The sequence below is a fragment of the Numenius arquata genome, chromosome 6, assembly GCF_964106895.1.
Source record: "Numenius arquata chromosome 6, bNumArq3.hap1.1, whole genome shotgun sequence".
NCBI lineage: Eukaryota > Metazoa > Chordata > Aves > Charadriiformes > Scolopacidae > Numenius > Numenius arquata.
The window spans coordinates 23,129,707-23,156,273 of NC_133581.1; the positions used below are offsets into that span (position 1 = coordinate 23,129,707).

The following is a 26,567-nucleotide window of genomic DNA, read 5'->3' on the forward strand; positions in this document are numbered from 1 at the left end:
CCTGTAAATAGAAACTGCCTTATTAATGATCACTGGCTTTAAGTAGGATGACCTGTAAAGGCAGGGTCCTTCACCACACTGGTCAAAAAAAAAAAACCCAACCCAGTCCAAAACAGAACAACAGGGAAGCTTCTGTGGTCCAAATTTGAATATGTTGTTACTGAGATGCTAAATCAAATCTTCAGGCTGAGACCCGCGTGTTACGCCATCAGTACATCGCTATTTTTGCTCTTGTGTGGTTTCAGATGTGGGGTGCACACATGCAAAAAAGCATTGCAGCAATGACGATAACATCTTCTGATGGGAGGGAAGTATCGTTATGAAAGAATTAACACATAACCGAGGAACTGGAAGGCACTATAATCTTCTAGTGCAAATAAAGCTGCTAATTTGGTGTAGGCATAGAGAGTTCCTGATTGGGGCAGTACAGTAACCTATGTATGTGTGTTAACTTTTTGGAGGACACAACAAATCTCCCTTGGTTCTTTATGCTGTGAGGTGTATGGTTGCCACTCTGATGCTCTGAGACTGCAATGCTCTGATCCAGAGAGGATGGTTGGAGTATCTAATCCTACTTCTCTCCTTGCAGGACTATATTGACACCGAGTTGCTCCTCTGTGGGGAAAATGTGAACCAGAGCAATTTGCTGTCCTACGCCAGAGAAGCTGCTGACTTTGCAACCAATTACCAGCTGCCTTCTTTGGATTTTGCAATTAATCACTATGGGCAACCAGATGTAGCAATGTTTGATTTTACTTCCATGTATGCATCAGAAAATGCTGCACTAGTGAGAGAGAGGCACAGACATCATCTCCTGGTGGCGCTTGTTGGAGACAGTTTGCTTGAGGTATATGTTGGAATGTCTTCCAAGTAGTCATTTGTGCTTTTTTTTTTTTTTCTTTTAATCCAGCCATTCAATCTACCCTCCAAAACAAACAGTCTTCTCTTACATGTCCTGAAACAATGGTACCTTCTTTGGAATGGACATTTTTTCCTTTTTCTTTTCTATGCCATAGTTGATGTCATAACTAATGCTTGGCTGGCAGTCTCTGGCTGAGATCCTGTTTTACTTTATGCAAGTTGTATTTCTGTCTGAAAACTGAGACCGGTGTGTCCTCAGCTTGGGTACATGGCATAATTTTCCTGACTTCCCTCACGGACAAAATCTTGGTTCCGATTTTTTTTTTTTATTGCAGCTTCTTTGCCTTAATATATTCTCTTTCTGAAGTGAAAAGTGTCTGTTGCAACTAACGTTTCTTTTTTTTTTTTTTTTTAACTCATGCTGACAGCCTGAAGTGTTTGAAAAGATCAGCCCAAAGCAAAATTAGGAGATGAGAACGCATCTTTTTTTCCTTGACTAATTCTTGAGAATTGAGTCTTTTTTTTTTTTTCTCAGCCTTTACCTTTTGAGGTTATGAAATTTATTTTTAAATATAGAACTTAAAAAAAAAAAAAGTGAAAGCAGTCTTTTTCATTACCTAAGACTTGGAAGAGAGGAACATCTGAAAACTTCAAGAGTTGGCTATGTTGTGTTTTAACTCTTTCTGGGCTACTTTTTTAAGACAGTATGAAACCCTAGACTCCACATTCACATTGCAAGTTACTTTTGTAACAAGAACTTAAGAAATACAAGGAATTAAAATGTAAACGCTTCTTACAGCCCTTCTGGCCAATGGGTACTGGCTGTGCAAGAGGTTTCTTAGCTGCTTTTGATACTGCATGGATGGTGCGGAGCTGGGCTCAAGGAAAACCCCCGTTAGAAATCCTTGCTGAACGGTGAGTGCTGCTTTTGTCTTCTCCATCGTTTCTACTGTTTTAAAGAGATACAATATTAGTAGAAGGCAGTGGAAACCAGAATGACAACAGGAGAAATAGTCTTCCTCACTGCAATGGCATTGGCTTGAAATTATCCATTCCTTTAGGTTACCGAAGAATTTACTTTAGTAGCAGGCCATTGCTCTGTAAGTTTCTGCACACTAATACAGAGGTGCAGCAATGTGCATGACATGGGTTTAAATCAATAATTTACACCACTAATGCCTAGAATTAAGTGTCATCCTTAAGGAAATAGACCAAAGATAGCTTGTGTCAAAAGAATAGCCCTCCAACCATTTCAGCACCTTTGGTTTTTTTAATTAAAAAAAATAATATATATATTCCTGAAACAAGTCTAAATAAAAACTTCAACAATAACACTTATCATAGTCCGTACCAGTGATTTTAACTCTGCATTTTACCCTAGTAGCCCTGATGCCCTCTTTATTTAAACTGATAAACATGTGGCAAAAGAGAATTGCTATAATGCTGCATCATAAGCTTCTCTATGTAATGTCTTTTTGACCAGAGCAAAAAATCTGTTGTTAAGTACACCAGCAATCCTGGGGTTGCCGTGGTCTGATGGTTGAAGTTGCTGACTTTGGTCCTGATGGCAACTGCCCTGCTCCACTACAGCTGCCCAGGCTGTTTCAGGGCAGATACATAATAGAAATAGTCATGTTGTGGTAATGCAAGTAGAAGCATTACTAAGTACAGTGCTTTGAGAAGTTTTAAGATAGAAGCCTGTGGGATGACTCAAACACGGCATAGTACCAAATGGAAAATTGAACAGCATAATAAAAAAGGCTGTGGTGATTATAGGAATTGCAGAATGACGGGATTTAGTGCTGTTATGTGGCAAAGAAGTTACTCCTTGGGTGGAGGTTAAAGCAAAACCAGATGACTGAATGATGTAACCTCCTTTTTTTTTTTTTTTCTTCTTCTTTTCTTGATCGCTTCCTGCCTCAGGAAAATATGGGCATAAGTTCTAAGAGTCTGTCTTTTTCTTGTCCTTTTTCTGTCTGGCATCCTTCTCCTGCTGAGCAGGGATAAGAAATGGGACAGATGCATTCTGCACTTGTCCTAGCAGAATCAAAAAAAGGCAGGTAGCTGCAAAAAAACCCAGAACACTTTATATAATAAATATTTATTTTAATCAATATCTCTCACATCTTTTTTCTCTATAAGAGAGAGCATTTATCGACTCTTGCCTCAGACTACCCCTGAAAATATTAACAAGAACTTTGACCAGTATACCATTGACCCAGGAACAAGATACCCAAACTTGAACTCCAGCTGTGTTCGACCTCACCAGGTCAGTACTTAAACAGCTTGCTTGTGAAATCACAGTTCTCTTTTTGTCTAGAAGAAATAGGGTTGCAAGTAATGTGTAAACAAAATCTTCGGGAGACTCCTTAATTTAGAATCAGCTGTTGATATGATATGGCTAACCTAGAAAGAAAACTTGTTTTTCCTCTCGAAGCAATCCTAACATTATGCTGCTAATCACTTTTACTTGTAGGTGAGACAGTTATATGTTACCAATGAGTTACAACAATGTCCTCTTGAAAGAGTAAGCTCCATTAGAAGATCAGTGAATCTCTCAAGACATGGTATGTGAGATCTCATGTTTGCTGTGACTTAGTATTTGAACTATCTGGACTTTTTTATGCTTCTGAGCATAAAAAACCTGATTAAAATGTTTCCTGTCCACTGTAACTGCAGAGTCAGATATTCGACCCAACAAGCTTTTGACCTGGTGTCAGAAACAGACAGAAGGGTACCGTAATGTTAATGTCACAGACCTGACTACCTCCTGGAAAAGTGGCCTTGCATTGTGTGCAATTATTCATCGCTTCAGACCTGACCTCATGTAAGTGACATCTATAGATCTTGTTGAGTGTAGGATATATTAAGCATTTACCGAAGTATAGTGTAAGACCAACCAGAACAACACTGATACTCTACAGTCCCACCCTATTGCTAGTTTTTGCAAAGAGGTGCAAACCATTGCCAGGTTTAAGGGATGAAGAGGGTGGGGTTGTTTTTGCTTTGTTTTCTCTTTATGTCCTTGCATGCAATTTAAAATGAAATATATATGCTTTCAAAGAGCTAGGAAGGCTTTGAACCTTATGACTTATCATTATGTTTGTGGGAGTCATATGGCTATTTGAAACAAAAATTGCAGTGCTTGGAGAATGCAAGAGTTGCATTCCCAGATCCCTGGAGACAGGTTTTTAGTGCATGTTTAAAACCATGGCCATAATGGCATTTTCAAAAGTTACAGAAATACCTGGATAAGCCTTCAATGAGCCATCCTCAGTGTGTTGTAATGGTTGCTGTGACAGTCACGTAGTGAAGCATTGAGCACATCAGGTGCACGGGAGATGGTGGTTTTGCACAACTCTTTATCCAGAAAAGTGCAGTGCCCTTGCACGTGGGCTATGCAGCAAGGGCTGGCCCTTGAAAATTAACTTCTTTAGGGACTGAATGTAAGCCAGCATTGCCCTTTTGACAGTGTTTCTGGGGTTCTAACCCTACAATACCTGACTTCTTATGTGTGAACATTTGGTAGGGTTCCTCAGTTGGCTACAAGAGAGTGGGTATGTAACGGGTGTCAGGAAATGGCAATTTCTAGCACCGGGTTACTGGGCCTGTTTGATGCAGTCTGTGGTGGGTTGACTCTTCTGTCCTCTGTGCCAGTCCCCAAAAAGCAGTGGATGCATTCTCTTGCCTTCCTACACAGACTTAGGAGTCATGAATGAATTATTGCCAGCCTCCCTTTATCATGGATACATGAAAGAAATGATTGAGCTCTTTTATGAGGTGTGATAAGTTGTAAAAAAAAATAGGAGCAATACCCAGGGTGCTTGTTTGTATGGCTTTGCCAGAGGAAGAGCTAACATTGTAAGAATAAGATTTATTTTTTGCCTTGGTTTAGTTTAAAAAAATGAGAATTATGGATGGTTTTGTGGATATAAGTTGGGGAGAGAGTGTGCAGAAGGCAAAGTCATCTTTGCTATCTGTGGAAAGCATCTCTTATACACTGGTATCTCTAGAAAGTTTATAGATTTATCTTCCTGAGCTAGCAGACCTGCTGTTTAATTAACATTGTGTTCGGATCTTGTTGGCTTTTTTTGTGTTAAATGGGAGTGCTGAAGGACTTGGCCAGATGAAAGCTGGGCAGGCAAGAGAGGCAGCTGCCTGTGGGCAGCGCTGGGGTGGAGGGCTGCTGGCAGCGCCATGGCTCCAGAAAAAACAGGCAGAGTGTGTGGGTGGAGGGGAGAGAGAGGAATTCTTTGGGGGTTCAAAAACTCGCATTCCTTATGAGGAGAAAGAAACTACCCTGCCTGGAGCTTTGTAATTTATTCACATGTTTATTTTAATCATGAATTTTGGAAGCTGTTCAAGGGATCAGAGTCTTAGAATAGGTCCCATAGAAAATGGATTAGAGAATGGATAATGCAGTTCCAGATGTGTGATGGACTTTAGTGCACTGCTAAATCCAGTTATGACATAAACAGGAGGTCCTCATTCAAACTGTGTGCATAACACCTTAAACAGGAAGGTAGTGCCTGCGCATGTGTATATGCACATGCATAACATGTTTCATAAAATGCTAGCCTAAATTTACTCCTCCTGGCTTTGATGATTTATAGAACTAATTGAAACTAAGAAGTCAATTGCAAACAGGTGAAAAGTGTAGTACCACAGCTGTATTTGGAGACAAAGAAGGTTTCTTAGCACTTCTGAGGATGAATTGCATTTCTTCATAAATATGGGAATCCTTTTTCATGGGACTACATCAAAATCCAGTTTGGTGAAATTTCTTTTAAGTTATATTTCTGGCAAAGCCAGGCTTTGTAATAACGGTATTTGAATGAGACTCTTACCTTTGGCATTGTGTAGACTCTGTAGCTTTGACCCAGTGAAATTCCTGTGCCCTCATTCATGGTGCTGTTCTGCACCTCTCCAAGTGGACAAGGGAGCACTGTGTGTTTCCAAGGGGAGTGGAGAGCAGACCACCACTGATGCCAGTTTGTTATCCCTGCAGTGACTTTGATGCTCTGAATGAAGAGGATGTTGTCAAAAACAACCAGCTGGCATTTGATGTTGCGGAGCAGGAGTTTGGTATCCCCCCAGTGACCACAGGGAAGGAGGTGGGGTCGGCTGGGGAGCCCGACAAGCTCAGCATGGTCATGTACCTCTCCAAGTTTTACGAACTGTTCAGGGGCACACCTCTGCAGGCAGTAGGTAAGCTGAACCCAGGCTGCTCCTAATTCTTGCAAGTTTGGGGAGCAGAAGAACTTCATCCGGGCTGCTTATGAGCACTGCTCTTGAGCCAAGAGTCCTTTCCCAGCTGAGCTGTTCTGGCATGTGAGTGTGCCAGCTTCCGTCTGCAATAGTTACCTGGTGCTTAAAAAAGGAAAGGGGGAAAAACTTGATTGAAGACCAGGGTTTTGTGGGTCCTTGGTGGTTTCAGAGAACAGGATCAGCTGGATGACTGCTGCTTGACATCATGAAGTTCATGTATCAGGTCGTTAGAGTGATTTTTCTGGTAAGGATGACAGCATATGACTTGTCCGTTCCTGGGTGTTTCTCTTCTTTTTTTAAAGTCACCCTACATTGTATGTATATACTTTTACTTGCTTGGGTTTCATATAGATAATTGCTACCAGCACTCAACTGGAAAGTTCTGGCTTAGTTAAAGTATTTAAAAAAGAAACCTGAATAAATATCCTAAGCAGTTGGGTCTTTTTGAACAGATGCTGGCGACAAGCAAAATGGAGAAAATAATGATCTTTCTTCAGCAAAATCATCGAACTTCATCTTTAATAATTATATCAATTTAACATTACCAAGAAAACGTGTACCAAAGGTAAGTTGTGAAGGAAGACTTGCCCCTATAAATCTTTCTCTTTAAAAGAATGAAAACAAAGACTCAGGCTCAGAAATCAGGGTTTCATTTATATATATATATATATATATATAAATATATGGTTTTACATATATCCTACCTGTAGAAAAGACCTGTAGAAGGAGATTTTTGAGCATATTAAAAAAGTAAAATAAGATTTCACGGTAAACAAAGCTTATACATGCACACTCAATCATGATGTTTTTAAGGATAAAACTGAAGCATTGTTGGTGTCAAATTCCTAAGGCATTAATAATGGTCACAGTTAAACATTCTCTGTAAATCCAAAATTTCGAATCACAGTGAGAAATTGAGTTTATTTGGGGATAAATTGTAGCCATTGTCCATGTCAGTCTTCCTCAGTGTAGGATGTTTTATTTCGTGTGTTTACAAGTTGCTGTTTTCAACTTGAAATATTTTGAGATCTTGGCTTTGGTATGTGTACTATCTTTTGTGTTTTATTTCTGGAATTTTTTCAAAAGGTGTTTTTAGGAGGCTTTGTGCAATGCTAGATGCTAAGTGTTTTTTATTTTGGGGGGCTTTGGTTTTGTGGTTTTTTTGAGATATGAAAGTGTGAAGTTTTTCTGGGCTATTCCTACCTTTAAGAAAAATAGTAGTGTAGTTTTGTATTCTTGGAGTCAAATATATAGCCATAATATTATATATATCAGTTCAAGTAATCACTGGTATGCTAGATTGGTTATTGATTGGGAGGGAGTGCTGTTTTTTAACAAAAGCAGTGATTTGAACAGTTTGTGAAAGCTGCCAAGGCTCTGGAGGGAAGCTCTCAAACCCTTGTAGATGCATAAAGCCTGCAACGGTGACAAGGAGTGGGCACGCTGACTAGCGTGACTCTGATGTTGTCTTAGTCATACACATGTACTTTTCTCTCTCAGTCACTTATTAATGAAAACTTATTGACATGCTTTGTTTATGTCCCTCTATGAAACACCTCCATGCCCATATATGTTGTGATTAAAGACTCCAGGGCTTTGAGGGGTTATTGAGACCTGAGTTAATACTGTCTGGCATAGGACTGTGGGCAGGGAGAGTATTGTTTGTGTGTTTCTGAATGGATTATAACTTCAAAAGTTTTATATGACTTAATTTAAGAGTTTCTCTAATGAAATCATTCAGTAATAAACTGTTCCACCTTCTGCCTGTTCATTAGCTTGGTCCTCTTCTGAAAGGAGACCTGAAGGAGGGGCTTTGCTTTCACAGCCAAGCCTACCTTCATTTTAACCTCAATTTAAATGGGGAGTGTCTGCACAACCTGGCTCAGAGGCACCAGTGTCTCAAGTTCAACTGTTGCAGATTAACCAGCACAGGTTAGACAGCAGCATGTACTCCCCACCAAAATGAATGTAACTTCTATATTTTTTCAAAACACAGTTTATTGCAAAACTGTTCCAGGTTTTGAGTTTCCTGGGCTAGCCAGAAACTCTGTATCTACTACAATGGTTCTGAAGTTCTTTCTTTGGTTGTTTATTTTTTCTTTTCTGTTTGTTTTTTTTTTTTTCCCAGGTTTTGGTTTGTTTGGGATTTTGTTTGTCTGTTTGTTTTTAAACAGACCTCCTTAATGCTTAACTGTATCACTTCATTTATACCTATGCAGAGACTCTAAATTTTGCCTGCAAAAGTACAGATTTCCTACTTCTTTTAGAATTCATTGTCCTTAATAAAAGTTCATGTGCACGTGTATGAGCTGGATTTCTCAGTATTTTAATATATTGCTTTTAAAATTTGTTGCTATCTTCTCAGTTTTGGTTAAAATGTGATTTCTTTTTTTTAATTTATTTTTTTTCACCTAAAGAATTACTTCAGAATTTCCAGATATTTCCTAGACTGGCTTATGTCTTGACTATTTTCCATCGACAAATACATTTTCAAAAACTGTGGACAGTCCATTGCCCAGTAACCTCATATATCCTTGTTAGGAAATAACTTTTCCCTGCCACCCACTTATACACAAAACCAAGTAACATGTTTCCCAGCTAACTGAGCAGCGAGAAACCAAATAAGCAAAATAAACATTGCTTTTTCTTGTGGGTGACTTCTTTAGAAGAAAAACCTTTTTCATGACCACAATGTTTTTGTTTTTCCATGAGTTATTTGCAGAAGTAAATAGACTTTTAGTAGTGGCGAGAGCTTTCCATTACTAAGCTATACAGCCCTTTGACTAACCTCCCGTCATGAAATAAGCCTCCTGTCGTAACAGGAGGTATAGTTCTTGGCACTACATGAAACCATGAGGTGATTTGCTTGACAGGACCCTGTGGTTTCACACTACAGGGGCTCATTTGAAATAAGAGGTGGAAGTGATATTTTCCAAATCAGCTCGGGGAGCGGGACTGTCAAGACCTTGTTTTGTTGAGGCTTTGCAGCCCTGTCACAGATAGGGCATGAAACTAAGCAAGAAACACAGTACTCGGGTTAGGACAGAGACTTGCAAGTGCCATAACCGTCTGAAACTAGCCGGGAAATGAAGCTCCTTGGAAAGCAACTGCTCAAGTTAGGAGTTTGGGTGTGGCTTCAGTTTTATGGCTCTTTCCCCTGCAAAAAGTGGTGCTGAGCATTATCTAGGTACGACTGTAGGAGAGCACTCGCATACCACAGAGTCAAAAACCAGCTGGGTTACAGAAGGTAGCTTACTAAACTTTCTGTACCAGCTAATTTGTCCTTTTTTTTGGCTGGAAAAGGGACTCTTATCTGGGTGCAGGTTGTGAGACCCCAGGATGCGGGGGCCTGGAGCTGGTGTGGCAGTAGCTGTTCTGGCAGCATATGCTAGGCTGGATAATGTTTTCCATTCTCCTATGAGTGTCAGCCAGGCTGGAGAGGAACTGAGATTTCCTGTGCTCCAGACTAATAAATGAATGGAGGTGTTTACACAATAAAGGGCAGAGTCGTCTTTCTTGGAGTTTTGCTAGGCAATTAAATTGCTTTGTCTTTCTCTTCTTTGTAAATACGTTAACGAAAGTCCTTTATGTAAGATTTTTGAAAGGCAGCATCTTGTTTGCTCCATTCACTTAAGCAAATTCTGCTTTTATGTGGTACAGATTATTATGCAGAATACACTGTGCTGTAATGTTGTTTACTCCTCCTTGGTAGACTAATGACTATAGGTAGTGTAAAGCTAGATTACTGAGAGCTGGTGCTTGAAAGACAATGTACCAAAGCATAAAAAGTAATCAAAATATTGTCATCTGATTCTTTTGGTTTTTGCCCAGGAGTTGTTTGGGATTACTTCTATTCATTACATAATGATTTATTACAAACAGTGTATATGTAAAAAGGAAGCCTGTATTCTTTGATCTTTCTCTCTTTATTCTTTTTTTCCTCTTTTTTTTTTTTTTTTAATTGGCTGAGCAATCACTAATTTACAGCATTGGCAAATGCAAATAAGTGGAATGTAGTTTATTGTTCATAAAGTATAATGTAGCATGACATTTTTCAGACAAAAAAAATCTCTCCATTGTACCAAATCTTCAAGACTGAATTTAATAACTGGTACAAGTTTTTAAGCATTGACTATTTTGCAAGTTTGTGTGGACTGAGTATGAAGTATTATTTATTATTTGTGTAATCTCTAGTTCAGTAAAATAATTAAATATGTGCATAGCTTGAGCACAAAATAGGCAAATTTATTGTAATATAAAGCCATAGTCAGGAGAGGAACCTTACAAGGGAGACAGACCTTTAAGGCAGACAGTAATTGCTCCAAAAAAGGAGATATGTCTGCACTGGGAACATATGATCTGCCTGCAGGTATCTAGGTTAAAAGAGATGTGAAGACTATAGTGAAGGAGTGATAGGTTTCTGGATTTTTTTACTTATCTGGAAACCAGCGTAGTCTGGATTAAAATTCACAGACTAACTGATGCTGTAATGCCTTTTTCTTCAAGGATGTGCTAGTGCTTTATGAATTATAAACTTTTCAGTGCTGAAAGAGGAAAAGGTGAACACCAACATTGTATGGCCTGTGTTCAAAAAACGTGCGAGCATGTATTTTCATCCATCAGAGTCCATTGAGAGCTCCCAGTCAGGGGTTCACAGGGCAGCTTTTGCCTATGTGATAACTTCCATGAGGGCCACCAGGCTCCTCATGAGGTCCTGCTGAGCTGGGGGGGAGTGGCTAATGAGGCGCATCAGTGCTATGAGGACCCTCGCACACTGGCACTGCTCACATGTGTTTGCCTTAACACAGGCCAGACCACGCTTGACTGGTTGTGAAAGTTAATATCCTGGGTGGAACTGCTTGGGTAAATCTGGGAGCTGCTGCAGTAATCTATAGAACTTGTTTTGGCTTTACCGTTTCAGGTTGAAGGGAAAACAGAAGAAAATGAGACTAACAAAAGACGTCGAAAAGGTCTTTTTGGTGTTTTTGAGGAGGTTGGTGTTCAGTAGTGTTCACACACATCCGGCTTCTTGATGAGCAGCAGGAGTTGGGGGGCCAGGGCTTGGCCTCTTGTGTTTGGTGGGAACAAAAAGCCTCTCCCCTTAAAAACTTGATTTTACTGTGGTGTGCACTGCAGAAGAGCTAAATTTATTTAAATCATTTGGTAGTGAGGAGACCATTACCTAAATTGCACTAGTGTTCTTTCTGACTCAAGAACATTTAAGGAATTGGGTTGGTTTTTTTTTTTTTTCCCTTTTTTGCAACTCACTTTACCAAATTTTTGTTTGAAGAGTTTGCATTGTAGCTTGTTTCCTAGCCCCTCTCTGATTAGTTTCCGTTGTGACCCTTTTTTATCATCACCAGTACTGATTAATGTTCCCTTCTTTACTGTACTCTGGAACCAAAGGAAATATTTTTTGGTGACTTTTGCATGTGAAACAGTGTCACTTTTAATATACTGTAGACTGTATTTCCTTTCACCTTTCACTAATAAGGATGTTATCTCTCTATCTCTCTCTCTCTCTCTTCATGAGTATCATAGCTAAACTCAAGGAAAACATTGTTTATTGTTTCCTTGCAGGCTTCAGGCCTTTCAAGCCAAGGGACAAATTCTGGGAAAGAACAGAGTGATGGCAGAGAAGGAATGAACCAGAACAAAGTTAAATCAATGGCAACTCAACTCTTGGCAAAGTTTGAAGAGAATGCTCCAAATACAATTTTTCGGAGGCAGGTAGGTCATAGATGAACATAAAGATAATCTCTGAAATTAAACTCTGTAGTCCCTCCTTGAGAATGCGATGCAGATTTCCAAGGGAAAAAATGGATGTTATGTGTTTGAAGTGGGTTGTCTTTTTTTTTTTTTTTTTAATACTTTATACAAATTGAAGGTATTCCTCGCAATACTTAGGAAGCAAATATGAATAATATAGATTGACTAATGCATATTAATATAATGTATTGATATATATTATATTAATAAAGTGTAGTGGAATTGCAATATCTAGAAATCTCTTGTAGAATTTTTGCTTTGTGTGGAAGTCTAAACTGGCTGCATGTGGTATTGCAGAAGGACTTTTTTTTTTTTTTTTTCTTATATTGTATGAATAAAGGGCGCTATATAACCAGTGGACTTCTTCTTTGTGGAAAATTTAGAAAGTGTAAGAAGGGAACCTAATCTTGTGCAAGATGTGTCCGGCTGCCATTTCCATTCCTAAAGTATGCATAATGGAATATATTTGTACCTTCCACATAATTTTCATGGTTTGTTGTTAGTGTGACCAGTGGCGTTCTAAAAATAATTCTGTGCTGTCAAGGTAGGGATGATAAGGTCAAAATCACACTTTAGCCAGTGAGATGGTTTGAGTCAGCTGAGTTTGAATCTGTCACCTAAAAGATCTGAAGGAAGGATGAGCAAAGTGTCGCAGTTCCATCAAAGGTGGTGGCTTTCTTAATTCTTTGTGCTTTTATCCATTTGTTTATTTACATATTTAAGTCCTCCAGAAGTGCAGGCTTTACAGATGTCAAGCGACTTTCTCAGTCTGTGAACCACTGTAGTTTGCACTCTGCCTGGCTACTCGTCAAAGCCCTGAGCTTTCTGCATGAGATATGTATGCAGAGGTTTCTTTGGCCACGTTGAAGGAATCCTCAACGCGTTACCTTTTGATCATATCCTCTCTTAAAGAATACCGAATGTGCTGAATTTTAAGTATATTTTTGATGGTAGAAGGAGTTAATAAAATGGGTAGGTGACAAAAGGTGCAAAATGTGTTGTTAAACTCCACAGTAATGTGTCTTTAAAAGCAGCTTTTATTTCTTTCTGCCTCAAAAGATATTTGAATCCTATTTACTGTCTTCCTTTCCTCCCCTCCACCTCTGTCTTTATAATTTTAAAAATGCTTTACAAGGAGCTAATAGATAAACCAGCTCTGCTCTCTTCTGACCCTCCTGTTAATCCTCGCTTTGCTAAACCTAAGGATCCAAGCCGTCTTCCACCTCAACCAAAAAGGCAGGTAGGAACTCATATGGGTAACACCTGACAAACACGCCATTTCTCGTAGTGCTGGGAACTCAATGTTATTGTGTAACTACAGAATATATAAAACAATATTTAGATTTAATCTGCAGAGCTACCAGATATACTTAGCTGAGAATTGTGAAAACCATATTAAAGCTTAAGGCAATTTTACACCTGATTGGCCAGATGAGAAAACTATTTGAAAGAATTAGTAACTGTGGAAAAAGCCCTAAAAACTTAGATGTTGATTTCTGTGTTATCACATCTAGACTATAAATTGTATAAATATAATTACATAGCTACATTTAACGTGCATGAAAACTACAGCAGTACCTTAAAATTTGTCTGTGCATGTACTCAATACTTTGGGCTGTTGCAATGATAAGGCAAAGGGAGTTTTCCACCCTGAGAAACCTGGCAAAAATGTCTAAGATAAAAGGTTGAGCATTGAAAGCCTGATATTGATGCCCAGGGTTTTTTATTTCTTTAAGCAGAACTTGTGATAAGAATTTCTGTTGAAAGTTCTTTTGCAATGTCATATACGTGGGCCAAAATCTTTGAATACGTTGTCTAAATTTTTCTCATAGTACTTTCAGTGAAAGCAACCTCATATCAAGTAGTACTGATGTTCACTTCACATGAGAGTTTTAAATGGAAGTAAATTAGTGGCATTTCAAGAGTAGTCTGCAGTGAAATGAGATCTGCATTGCCTGTGGAAATCTGCAGATCAGCTTGATGAAAAATGCAGGTTCATAAACCAGTTGAGAATGGTTGTTTTACAGGCAGGTGTTCTATCCTGAAACATCAGGAGCATACTGAAGTTGATTGGCATTAGGTTTTTTTAATTTTAATTCTGAGAAATTTGGAAAGTTTGTGCATTTGTTTGAATTGGACAGATGGGTTGAAGTAGAAAACTGTCATGAAACGACCAGCTTGGAAGGTCGTTTTTAAGACTGAATTTGATAAAGCTGGACTGGTTCAAATGTTTCATTTACTTCAAAACCTATTTTATATGAAGATTCAACGGAGACCTATTCTGAACTCCTCAGAAAATGCTTTTAATCTGAAATACATTATAGTTTGACTTTGGTCAGATTAGGTTTAGAATTATGCCAAGAGCTACTGTTGATATTCTTACAATTTGATTGTAAGTTTAGTTTCAGGCAGATGTGATGCTAAAAAAACCCAACCCTAAAACCTTTACTAAAAACCCTAGAAGGAGATATAGTGTCATGTTCTTCTGCACTGATGCTGTCTGGCGTTATTCATTAAAACTCACACAAACCTAGAGAACGATGTCAAGACCTGCGTAAGTTATGTAGGACTGATTTATTTCAGTGCATGGACACAAGCATCAGAGATAGAGTAGACAGCATGCAAAGAGTGATGTGAGAACATTTTATTTCTAGTTGTGTGCATGACTGTGCTGCGCTTTCGGAAGCATCCTTAAAAGCTGCATATACTGCATGGTAGTGCAGAAAGCAGATTTTTTTCACTTCAAGTGTTTCCCAGTTTCAGGTGGTAGCTAGGAGTGAACACGAGGTCAGGGAACCCAAACAGTCTTTAAATGGTTCTGATCATATGGCCAGGAGAGCAAAGACCGTACAAAAACCAGATACCCAGCCCAGTCTGTCAGAAACCTCTGAAAATCTTGCATCTGCCTGTTCTGCTGCATTTGTACTTTCTGGAGTGCTTGAGCGTCTTCAGCACCTGGAGGAAAAAATGAAACAGGTGACAAGCAATTTATTTTCCTTTCTGTCTCTTAACTGCCTGTGCTAATCTCTATACTGTATTTTCCCTAGATATGCTGGCTTTTTATCTGTTGACTTTAGGTTATATTAAGACAATAAAAAGTCTTTCTACAAACTGGCTGTAATTCTGCTGATGTATGTGACATTAACTGAAATCTCTCTTTCTTTCTTTTCTTGACTTTCCTTCCCTGGCTCATATTGCAGAAAAGAGCTCAGACCATAGCAAATAGGGAATTCCATAAAAAGAACATTAAAGAGAAAGCAGCACATCTTGCCTCAATGTTTGGATACATGGAGTTTCCAAAGGTGAATATTAGGTTTTGCTCCTGAAGAAGTGCTAAGATAGAAGACGTATCAGAATTCATGGGAGCGGAAAAATTGCAGTGGCTTTGTTTTTAACTTTCCTTTTACCCTGGATGGATCTAAAAAGTAACGTGGGTTCCACTGAAACTGGTAAAAAGCTTTGTTTAAATATTACTGCATAATTGAATTGAGGTAAAACACAATAGAAATTATATAGCTAGTAGGAGTACTTTAGCACAAGAGAACTGTGTCAGAATAAACCATGTCTTGTGCTTAAGTATATGCTGATAGCTCACAGTGCGATATGGAATTTCTTATGTTTCGTTATGTTTTCTCCCAGCAATATCTTATCTTACTGCCCATTGTAAATATTTTTATAAGAAAACTGAGTACTATAATATCATCTGCTGTGAAGGTTTTGCCATGATTTCCATGGCTCCTCACTCTGCAGAAATAGAGAAAAGAGCAGAATTGTAGTTATTATCTTTCTATTTTTTTGATGCATGACTGTGAAATTATTCTCTTAACCTTTGCTAATGTCACTGTCTCTTGGATAACTCTCCTGTTTCTGCTCTACACAGAATAAGCTACCTACTAAAGGCTTTTCCCATTCTCAGTCCCCAACTCCCTCTTGCCCTCCACCACATGATTCAGCTGCTGCCTCTTCTCCATCATCTGTTGGTTCAGCTTCCCCTGCTGTTCCTTCTAGACAGGTACTACTATTAACACATTTTACCTGTAAAATCCAAACTTGCACTACAGCTGCTTGAGAAATGGCTTGGATGGAAGGCGCTGCCAGCAGATCTGTTGTATAGGTTGTATTTCACATTTGAATCAAACTTTACTTTGTTCATTGTTGTTAATTCTGCATGTTTGTAGGAGGAAAGGCATTGTTAAAAATAGTTCAGGTATAAAGCTGAAGAACAAAGCAAATAGTTAACAGAATTTCTGCTTTCATTCTGAAAATTTTACATCGCTGCTTATTTTAATTGTTCTATTGTTGGATAGTACCACAGACATGCCTAGCAGAGAAAGAGCTTCACATTGTACAGCCAACTGGATCTGATGGGATCAATTAGTTGTTCTTGGGTGGCGTTTGTTTCTTTTTATAAGAATATCCATCTGGACTGCAGGGGAGAACCTGCACAATAATGTTTTTTTAACTAGAGGACGTCTTAGAATTGTATGAGCACTTGTCGAGACAGACAGATTTTATTGTTGTTTGTTTACTTATTTCTACCTTAAACTTGCTTCTGCATATTAATTGTTAGCATTCAGTTCTTTGTAACAGCAAACTTTACAGAGAGGAAATATGCATACTCTGAATGAAGGTGATTAGATAACACTTGAACTGGAGATACTCAGCTCTTGTTACTTATGCTGATGTCACAATGCACTGTGCTTTCATCTGTGGAAGATGATATTGGCTCCTACCTCCCCTTGTTTTAGAAGGATTTTAATTGAAGAAAGTTTGGTATTTTTCAGCTTCTCGGGACAGGTAAAGCCTGGGTTCCCTTTCCTTCACACACAGATTACATAGCAGCAGTCTGGGAGCACTGCGGTATTGAATAGGGTGGTGTGGAAATAAAGCTGGAAACACCAAGTTTCTAGAGGTATTAAAGGTGACTGCTGTGACCCAATGCAGGTGCTGCTGGAGCTGGCAGATCTGCTGCCTGACACGAAAAAAGTGCTATTTGGCAAAATGGGTACCGTCTTTGAGGCACGTTCCTTGGTTGAGATAGAGCTGTGTTGAAAAGCCTCCCTTCCTCTCAGTCCCCAGGAAAATATAGGCTACACTGCCTTTCAAGGACACTGCAAGCCCAGCAGGTGCCTTACTGTGGTAATCCCCTAATTCCCTTCAGCTTCAAAATAATTCCTTTGTCTGGATTTACCTCTTACTTTTTATGACCTAGGAGGTACAGCATGTGATAGGTTTTAAGCTAAGTAATGGTTTCCAAAATATCGGGGACTGTTGCTCATTTGATTTGGAGAGCTATTGTGACACTGCAAATAGAATAAAAGTAAAGCCAAAGAACTATGTGAACAACAGCTTGTAATCATATGGAAACTGTGAGTGATAATTTTACTAGGATTTTAAACTTTTTTCTTAGAGAACATTTAACCTGAGCAATCATTTCTGTATGTTTAAATTCAACTGCATTTTGATTAAAGTGCACCCATAGCCTTTTATTAGTTTGCCATTGTATTTAAATGGTGTAGCAGTAGTTTGTTATGACTTGATTTCACTCAGGCTGAGTTGAGTTTAATTGAAAATGATCTCTCCAGAGGTAATGGCACAGAATCGGCATAGCTGAGCCAAGAAAATCTTGTTCTGTCACCAACACAGTAAATACACGTTCATCTCATTTGGCAAATATTTGGTTGGTTAGGTAGGACTACATGTATTTGGCAGATCTACATGCATGAACGTCTTGATGCGCAGTATACTGCTTGTACAGGCTCAGGTCCTCTTGTATGCTGTCTGCATTACGTATGTCTAAATATGGTGCATTTGACAGAGCATATTTGAGAATTTTTAAATAGCAGGCCTGATATGAACAGGCAAAATTTTGCTTTCTTCCCCTTTGTGGCAGATGATGAATTACTGTAGATATTTCAGTGGGAAAGGTATTAAATAGATTTTATTTTTAAAAAAAAAAATAGGAGGGAAAAAAAAAAAAGGCAAAAACCTCTGAGTTTCCTTTCCAGGGTTGCCAGTGAATACAAGTGACATTGTTGGTGCTGTCCTTGCTACAGGGTTAACTAAGAGGGATTGAAGGGGTTAGACGGGGTCGGTCAGCCATGGTGTCTGTACAAGGCTGTTGTGGAGAAGGGGAAGGTACCTGTCCTCCATACCCACTATTGGCACAGTAAGGGGTGATAGGCGGTCACCATGGAAATGGAGATTCAGGTCAGGCTTGGGAATGGGCATAGGGGGCACTTGAACAGTAATGAGCAGGATGCTGGGGGAGGCCTGGAGTCTGCAGCATGGAGACCTTTTGGAGCAGGTTATGCCAATGTGCACTTACTTTATACAAGTAAAGTGGATGCTGCCCTGAGGACAGGGGATGGACTCAATGTCTTTTTGGATCTTTGTCCGGGACCGTTATTTACGTTGGTGATGTGCTGGTGAAGTGTTAATGGATGTGCAAGACTTCTGTTCTCCATACTATTCAAGTTCTGTGAGGTCGACTTAGTCCTGTGATACCCCTGTTACTTAGCTTTACCTCTCTTTGGCAACTTAAGTTCTGTTCCTCTTCAAGACACATTTTAGCTTACCTTTTGTTATTTCTCAAGCAAAATTTTTCCAAGAAGCAGATTTCTTATTGCTGTTTTTACTGTAAAAGTAATAAATCTTCTGGGAACACCTGCTGCAGCCTTGATTTAATTACAAGCAATCTGTCCTTGCCCTTCCATGGTTAAATTGTTGTCCCCATCCATGTTTTATCTTTTAAGATTGCACACTTTACAGAACATGAAAATTTTATCATACTCTATAAAACACTGGCTACATGTGCAGCACTATATAAATAAAATTTTATATTATTTCAGGTGTGCAGTATTGGGCGTGATAATTTAACAATATGTTTGAACCTCTCTGCTGTGAATATGTACCAGTAATTGCCTGTGTTTGTCTTATCTTGAGGGTGAGGTTATAGGACTCAGAATTTGTATTTCTGGCCTCTGTTCTGAGAGATATCAGTAGGTAAGTATAGACTTTAGTTTGGGAAAGGACTTCAGGATTGGTAAGCCAACAGAAAGAGCTCCGTCATGTCGCGCTTGGTGGTTCTGGTTTTTCCCAGCAGAAACCAGAAGATAAAAGAAGTCTTTTAAGTTTTGTAAGACTTCATGAGATATGGCCTGTAAATGTCAGCACCCTCCCATCTTTTAAGTAGTTAGTACTGTCATTTTAATTTCGAGTACTGAAATTGTTATCAGACATAACGATCCTTTACATCTGTTGAATTTTCATTGGAACAGTATTAGTTAGGGTGGCATATTTATTGAAAATGGTGGCTAACAAATCATGCTATCTTATTACAGAAACCTGTCATTAAGCCTTGGTCCTAAAAGGAGCACTTGAAAGGAAGGCTATGGAAGCATATTGTTTCTTTTAAAGACATACAGTCATTACAACTTATTAAGAATTAACTTCTATATGACATACATGCAAGTTGTCAGTAATAATCAAAATTACCTTCTAGCTTTAATCATCTGTCAAAATTCACATAGGTAGAATTATGAATTGACAAATATTACATTACAGGCTGGGCTTTGGTTATTCCTGTTTTCTGTTTAAAGTTGGATTGACCTTCAGAAAACTCTGTTCACCTGAGCTTTGCATGAGTGAATCCACAGTACGTCATAAGAACTATGAAGATGTTGCAATCAACAGGCTTTGCTGCCTGCAGAGTTTGGACCAACTACTTCCCTTCAGTGACGTGGCTGTAATTACCAGGAGTAAACAGGGCTTGGGTGTTTCCCACACATAGTAACATTACTCTAATGTTGTTTATCGCAGAATTAAAATATATGTAGCAGGTGGTACCAGAAGTGAATAAATTGCCCTCAAAGCAAAATAAGATCAGGAAAATCATTAAGGATATGAAACAACAAAGGGGAAGCATTGTATGCATTTGGAGGCAGAGAGCATATTTCCTTTGTTTTATGAAAATACTGCTGAGGCTTACTAGGTGGTTGGCTGCGGTGTTATAAACAATAGCACAGGGAAATACAGAAGGCAGCTTTCTCTCCCCACAATAACCACCCTGATCAACCTGCTGGAAAGCTTTGGCGACATGTCATTGACAGGTCAACAGTCAGTAAATCACAAACACTTGGGCTTTTTTAAAGTATTTTCTTGGTTGTTTTCTGAAATTCATCATGTAACGTAACTCTTCAAGATTTCCTTTTCAACAAAGGATTTAAAGCTACTGGTATAAACCTACCTGAATGGTGAGCAGTAGCCTCAATATGTATATCAATATCACTGATATCATGTATATCAAGTATCAATATGTATATTGATAGTGGCCCCAGCACTACAAAATTGCATGTGTGTGGAGGACTTCACGTACGTGGTAGCCTCAAGGGTAGTAGAGTGCATGAGCAAAATATAAAACCTATTAAGTGTATGCTGAGTTTCTAGGGTACACGAGCAGAATCAGGCAGGCAGAGATCTGTGTGCTGTTGACCAAAGCTAAGCCATGTAAGAGCTCTAAAGGAACGTGTGTAGATTTGGGATCAGACTCTCTCTCCTGCAACTGGAGTTTTTTACATTTACATGATGAAATGGGTGAGGGTGTTACTGAAGCCGTTGTCCATAGGCAGGGTGAGATTTAGAGAAGACACAGGGTTGCTGAGCAGTTGTGGTGCTGTTGTATGAGGGCAGAAGTCACAAGCCTTGTAGGGCAGCACTGCTCTTGCACGCCCTGTCCCTCCCATTCTCCAAGGGTTTCTGATGGTGGCAGGTGCTCATGGGCCTGCTCAGGTGGATGCTCGTCCTGCCATGGTATTTCTGTTTTGTGATCGAATGGCATTTGTATAGAATAGAGTATTTCACTTGGAAGGGACCTAGAATGATCTAGTCCAGCTGCCTGACCAATTCAGGGCTGACGAAAAGTTAAAGCGTGGTATTAAGGGCATTGTCCAAATGCCTCTTAAACACTGACAGGCCTGGGGCATGTTCCAGTGTTTGACCATCCTCTCGGTAAAGAAATGCTTCCTAATGTCCAGTCGGAACCTCCCCTGGTGCAGCTTTGAATTGTTCCCATGTGTCCAATGCATAATTCAGTGGGATAGTCACCCTTTTCACCGGCTGGCCACGCTGTGTTTGCACCCCAGGATGTGGTTTGCCCTCTTGGCTGCCAGGGACACTGCTGGCTCGTACTGAGCCTGCTGTCGACCAGCACCCCTAGATGACTTTCTGCAGGGCTCCTCTCCAGCCACTCCTCTCCCCATTTATACCTGTGCCTAGTGTTACTCCATCCTAGGTGCAGAATTCAGCATCTGAACTTGTTGAATTTCAGCTCATTAATCATTTCCCAGTATTCCAATCTATCTAGATCTGTCTGCAAGGCATCTGAAAGGTGCAGTACTGAGGCTGTAGCAAATTGATCTCCTCTTGACTACCCACATATCCAATTCAGTAAGGAGAACTAGTAGAGATCTTTCTCCAGTAATAGGTCCTTATTAAGTATTTTTTCTAAAATGAGATCTAATCAGTCCTCAAGTCCACTTGCTTCCTGCCCTCCCTGCTGGTGAATAGCATGAATGTTTGTGTTGGTCATTGTTGATTGGGAGATGAGAGCAATCAGCAGTCTTCTGGTCGCTAGATTAAATTGAAATCCCATTTGCTTTTACAGGGAATGTGAATTCAGGTTCATTACAAGAACATTTCCTTTTAATAACATTTTTTAAAGTACATATAAACATGCAGTTTTCTTGTTTTGACTGCTTTAATGTTGACACAGATTCCTCCAATGGGTGGAGAACAGAAATCAACCGACCTGATGAATTGCAAGGTGTAGTTCAGGCTCAAGGATACTTTTCCTGAAATTCAACTACTTGCACTTTAACCATAGCCTTATTGTTTAACTAGTTCAAGGTAAACTTTCTGCTTCAACTGACTTTGAATGCTTCCTTTTACCTGGAACCTCACGGGTAATAAGTTATATATAGTCTAAAAGTTGCTCAGCATATTCAGAGATGCAGAATTTGGGGAGGAAAACTTTGTCTTCTGTGATCTTAAACAATACAAAGGAACTTAGTTTTCCTGTAGTAGCAAGTTATATCACTTTTAGTATTGGTTTATAATTTAATGTACCACTTAGGACAGTACTGCAGTATGTAATTAACAGTTTACTTTGCTGTTGTTACCCCACAAGTTGTGCAGATACTGGAAAGTATTTAAAAGTCTTTTCATATTAAACAAAACCAAGCAGTACAGAAAATTGTCCCTTGAATGGCCTTTGTCATCTTAACATACGTATTTTGTATTTGCCTGGATATTAAGTTAATTATGGGATAACTCTCAAAAGATATGGGGATCTCTACCGGGCTGGACACCTTCCCAAGTTCCTGAACTTGAAATTTTTTTATTAGCAATAATATTTTTATCCATCATAATTTTTGAAAACACACCCCAAATGCATTATAGTTGCTTTTAATCTTGATAGAAAATGCTTTGAAATTATTTTAAAGTATCATGAATACCACTGCTATTATATTTTTTCCTTTCTCCGTGGTGACTTTCTGATATTTTAAAACCTTTCCATCAGCAAGACTTGGTGTGGTGACAGTAGAAAAATCATTTATCTGAGAAGTGTGGGACTTAATACTTGGGCTCTGTGGGAGGCAAATGGAGTGTAAGATATGAGATTGTGAATTCTCTAGGGGAAAAAAAAAATCCTGGCTTCAGAAGCAGAGTATCAGATCCCTGGCTATACCAGGATGGCCCTTGCTGCCTTTGCCACCAAAGATGTTGTAGGTTCTTAGATTGACTATAAAACTAAAATCAAAATCACTACAAGACATTTGGTTTAGGGCAGAAAATACTACTGTAAATCTATGAAGTCTTCACAGGCTTTTTTCCAGGAACAGAGAACTAGAGTACCTGCCTGCCACTCACACACATGCCCACGCACACACACCTTTCTTCTTTTCCAGTCCCCAGGGATGGGTTTTGGCAAGGAAGCCTGGACCATGCAGTCAATGATCGGGCTGTAATACGTTTGGAGCCACAGCCTAAGGAACAGCAGTCTGCTTGCAGGCCTGTCTGTGGGTAGATTTGGTTAGAAACAGCCTAATATTCATGGCTGCAGTAGTGCGATGAAGCAGATTAAAAGAGATGTCTTCCTTTCGTGAGCGTAGCTTCTCCATTTTTCCGTGGCGTTAAGATGAGTCACTGGGGAGAGGCAGAATGGTTGCTCTGTGAGCATCAACAAAACATTTCCATGTGGGACTTCTAGTATGCTTTCATAGAATGTTTCCTGAAATGCCACGGTTTGTGGTCCATTAATGTAAAGTTTAGTCCCCACCTCCTGTTCTGAAATATGACAACAAAGTCCTAAGAAGTCAAAGTGAACAATAGGGGGTTTTTAATTTATTGGAATGGTCCAACCCTGATAGCCAGGCAGTAGCTCCCAGCTCAGCCTCTTCATGGACATGGTGGGAGGCCTTGTGCTGTGGGAGCAATGTTTGCTCCCAGCAGCTATTTCTGCATTGTCTGCAGGGAGAAGTGTGTGGGCTGCACGGAAGTCTGCTGTGGCCACCAGCTGGACCACACTGATCATGCATGAACATGCTTGTGCTGTGCTAGGCTTCACCTCTGCTCTTTCTCCTAGCTTCTCTTTATTATTGTTTGCATGCTTTCAAATCATTCTGGTCCTTTTCTCATTAAATTCGTTTTCCAGAATAACTAAAGCTCTTCCTTCTATTCTTCATCTTCTCCCCTTTTCTGGTTAGATGACTGTAGGGAAGGTCTCACGTGCAATTGGAGCTGTGGCTGAAGTTCTTGTCAATCTGTATGTGAATGATCACAGACCCAAGCCACAGCTTCCCCCCCTTGAACCGGTAAGGCTAAACCCACAAAGAAACAATAACTTGAGTGGTGTTTCCTATTACATCATCGCAACTTAAGACCCTGGTTGTGGAGCACTTTAAGCATTATGGAAGGTCTTGGCCTAACACTTGCTAAGGAGTCAAGTGCATATTGGCAAAACATGCTGATGCGGGGATATGCTGGAAACGTTGCTCACTGTGTCTTCTATTTATATTTTTATAAGTTGTCTGTATGAATTAAAACTTCAGGAGGCTTTTATTAAATGTAATTACTAGTACAATTAGTAACAGAAGACGTTTATTAATCAGGGTGGCTTCTAAAGAAAGTTTTGTACAGTACATGTTTGTGCAGTTATTTTTAACTCTCAAATGCTGCATCACCGTGCCTCATTTTGAAGAGAGCTGTTTTTAAACTCTGACACTGTTCTGTGTTGAATTCAGAAGCAGTCTCTGGAGAGTGCTACAGGTTCTTGCCCCATTCCTCATTCTCCATCTCCTGCCTCTACTGCTCGGTGCTGTCAGGTATTGGGAAATGAAGTAAGGTGTTGTGTTGTGGTGATGACACTTACTTATTGGCCAACACTAAACTCAGTTGTTTCTGCTTCATTGTAACTATCTGTTCTATTAACACCGTATTTTTAAAAATACATTTGTATGTTTTTCCATTTGCATGGCTGGTCATTTGGAAAGTTTCATGCTCTGAAATGATCCGTCACAGCAAAATGGATTACTAATGGCAGATTTGGAATAGGATTCTCGACTTTTAGGCACAAGACAATGTGACAATGACAGTTGTGATTTGCACTTAACATTAAAAAAACCTGTTGCAAGGCTGCCTTTTGCTGGCAAATTAAAGATGAGTTGTGTGGACTGTGTGCTGCTGTCTGAATGTGCCTGGACTCTGCCAGGCCTGTGCCTCCTCTGTCCCATGCGTGGTACCTCTTGTGTGGCAGCAGGGATGGTGGAAGGGGAGGGAGGTGGTGATGGCTGTGGTAGGGACAGGATACTCATTTGTACTGACCTATAACTACGCATAATACAATAATGCAAAGTAACATCCTCATACCTGCCTCTAATAAGAGAAGCTCAGTAGCATCTAATCCATTTTATAATTTATTTTTCTGTACCTTTTGCATGTATATCTGGAGAAGATGAGATGTGTGGCAATTAGAATGTTAATTGCCAGCCCAAATGCAACAACAACTTTCAAAATAGTTTCAATTTGTTAATGTGGATCATAATTAAAGTTCAATGAGTTAAAAATATTCTGAATGTCAGTGGTAGGAATTAAATTGATTTTTTTTAAAACAAACCAAGCCACAGCTTGGGCTGTAGTCTCAGGAGGAACATGGTTGAGAGTGAAAGCACGTCTGTGGTGATGTAAATTGTAGTTCAGCCACCAGCATCAAAGACTGACAGTTTTTCTTCCTGGACCTTAAAGCATGAGCCTACGTTTTCCTCCAGAGTGTGTATGAACTGAGTTTCCAGGGTATCTGTTTGCTTAGTTCCAAATGTACGTCTGTTGTTTGAGGCTGACGAGGTCTGCCTTTGCCCTCTTCTGAGAAGGACCAATGCCCACAGCCATGAGATACGAGTGCCTGAGCCAGCGCGGTGCAGGGTCGGAAACGAGCATTTGGGGCTGGTGCTGCTCTTGTACCTGAGTAAACACAAAATGTTGGTGAACTCCCAGAGGGAAGCTGGATGCAAGTCTAACTGAAAACTTACCCCTTAAAGTCCTTGTGATGTCTGATTTATGAAATGCTGCATAAACATACAGAATCACAGCAAATGAGTAATAAAAAAGCTTACTAATGCTTATTTTAATTGTGTGTGGAGGGTGCTGTGTAAAACTTCAAGCAGCTAAAGCAGCTGCCCGCTTAATAAGAATTTATGTCTGGGTGTAGTGCAACAGCTTTATGTACATTTCTTTTTTTCATCTTTTAACAGGGATCTCTGCGAAAAGAATTTCCTCAGTCTATTGGAGGGAGTGACATTTGTTATTTCTGCAAAAAACGGGTATATGTCATGGAGCGGCTGAGTGCAGAAGGCCACTTCTTTCATAGGGAGTGCTTCAAGTGTGAAATATGTTCTACAACACTCCGTTTAGGAATTTATGCCTTTGATGTTGAAGAAGGTAATATAGGAGCTATTTAAAAATATTTTAAAATGTCTGAGTATTGACGCTTTTAATGGAACTAGGGAAAAAGACCTTGCCGAGAAGCTCGGTCAGGAGGAGGTCTGCCAAGTATGTTGTTTGCGTCTATGCTGATCTTTGAGTCCTTGTACTTGTAGTTCTAGTCTTCTAGAAGAATCCATTTATGACAGACCTGAGCTTTAAGTGAAGAAATCCTCAGTAGAAAATACATTGAATGAACAAAATGCAATTTGTCCAGTTGCAGGTCAAAACAGGGAGAGGGGGGAAAGGTGACTTTTCTCCAACAATACAGAATTATTCTCATCCCTCGTTTATAACTGGCCATTAAATAACGTGATCTGTAAAGATAAGTCATGAAAGTGGCAGATTTACATGGAGGGAGGGAATATAGGTTATTTCTTTCAAGATATAATGGCTCAGGAGCTGAAAGCAGTAGTACTGGCCAAGCAGCAGTGTAATTTATTCCAGTCTGCTGTAGAACGGGAGGTTCAGATCTTGGGCACTCAGTCCCTCCTACAGCCTGGGGTTTGAAGGTGGGGAATTATTTATTTATTTTACTTTAGAGGGAAATTATTAAACTGAACTGAAATTCTTTTGTCACTTCCAAATGATGTGAGTAGATCAGAGTATTAATGTGATCTCCTTCTACAAAA

At 39.5% G+C, this 26,567-nt stretch overlaps 1 protein-coding gene across 1 annotated transcript in view; it reads left to right on the forward strand.

Moving 5' to 3' along the window:
• The window catches only part of MICAL2 (microtubule associated monooxygenase, calponin and LIM domain containing 2), a 107,333-nt gene that overhangs the window by 26,012 nt on the left and 54,754 nt on the right, over positions 1 to 26,567 (forward strand). Inside the window, exons 7-22 of the mRNA XM_074149933.1 lie at positions 590 to 847; positions 1,661 to 1,776; positions 3,004 to 3,130; positions 3,338 to 3,428; positions 3,541 to 3,688; positions 5,870 to 6,069; positions 6,582 to 6,694; positions 11,051 to 11,122; positions 11,710 to 11,859; positions 13,034 to 13,138; positions 14,662 to 14,874; positions 15,099 to 15,200; positions 15,779 to 15,910; positions 23,664 to 23,771; positions 24,201 to 24,296; positions 25,707 to 25,893. Of these exons, the coding sequence (XP_074006034.1) occupies positions 590 to 847; positions 1,661 to 1,776; positions 3,004 to 3,130; positions 3,338 to 3,428; positions 3,541 to 3,688; positions 5,870 to 6,069; positions 6,582 to 6,694; positions 11,051 to 11,122; positions 11,710 to 11,859; positions 13,034 to 13,138; positions 14,662 to 14,874; positions 15,099 to 15,200; positions 15,779 to 15,910; positions 23,664 to 23,771; positions 24,201 to 24,296; positions 25,707 to 25,893 (2,218 nt within the window). The remainder of the gene's footprint in view (positions 1 to 589; positions 848 to 1,660; positions 1,777 to 3,003; positions 3,131 to 3,337; positions 3,429 to 3,540; positions 3,689 to 5,869; positions 6,070 to 6,581; positions 6,695 to 11,050; positions 11,123 to 11,709; positions 11,860 to 13,033; positions 13,139 to 14,661; positions 14,875 to 15,098; positions 15,201 to 15,778; positions 15,911 to 23,663; positions 23,772 to 24,200; positions 24,297 to 25,706; positions 25,894 to 26,567) is intronic.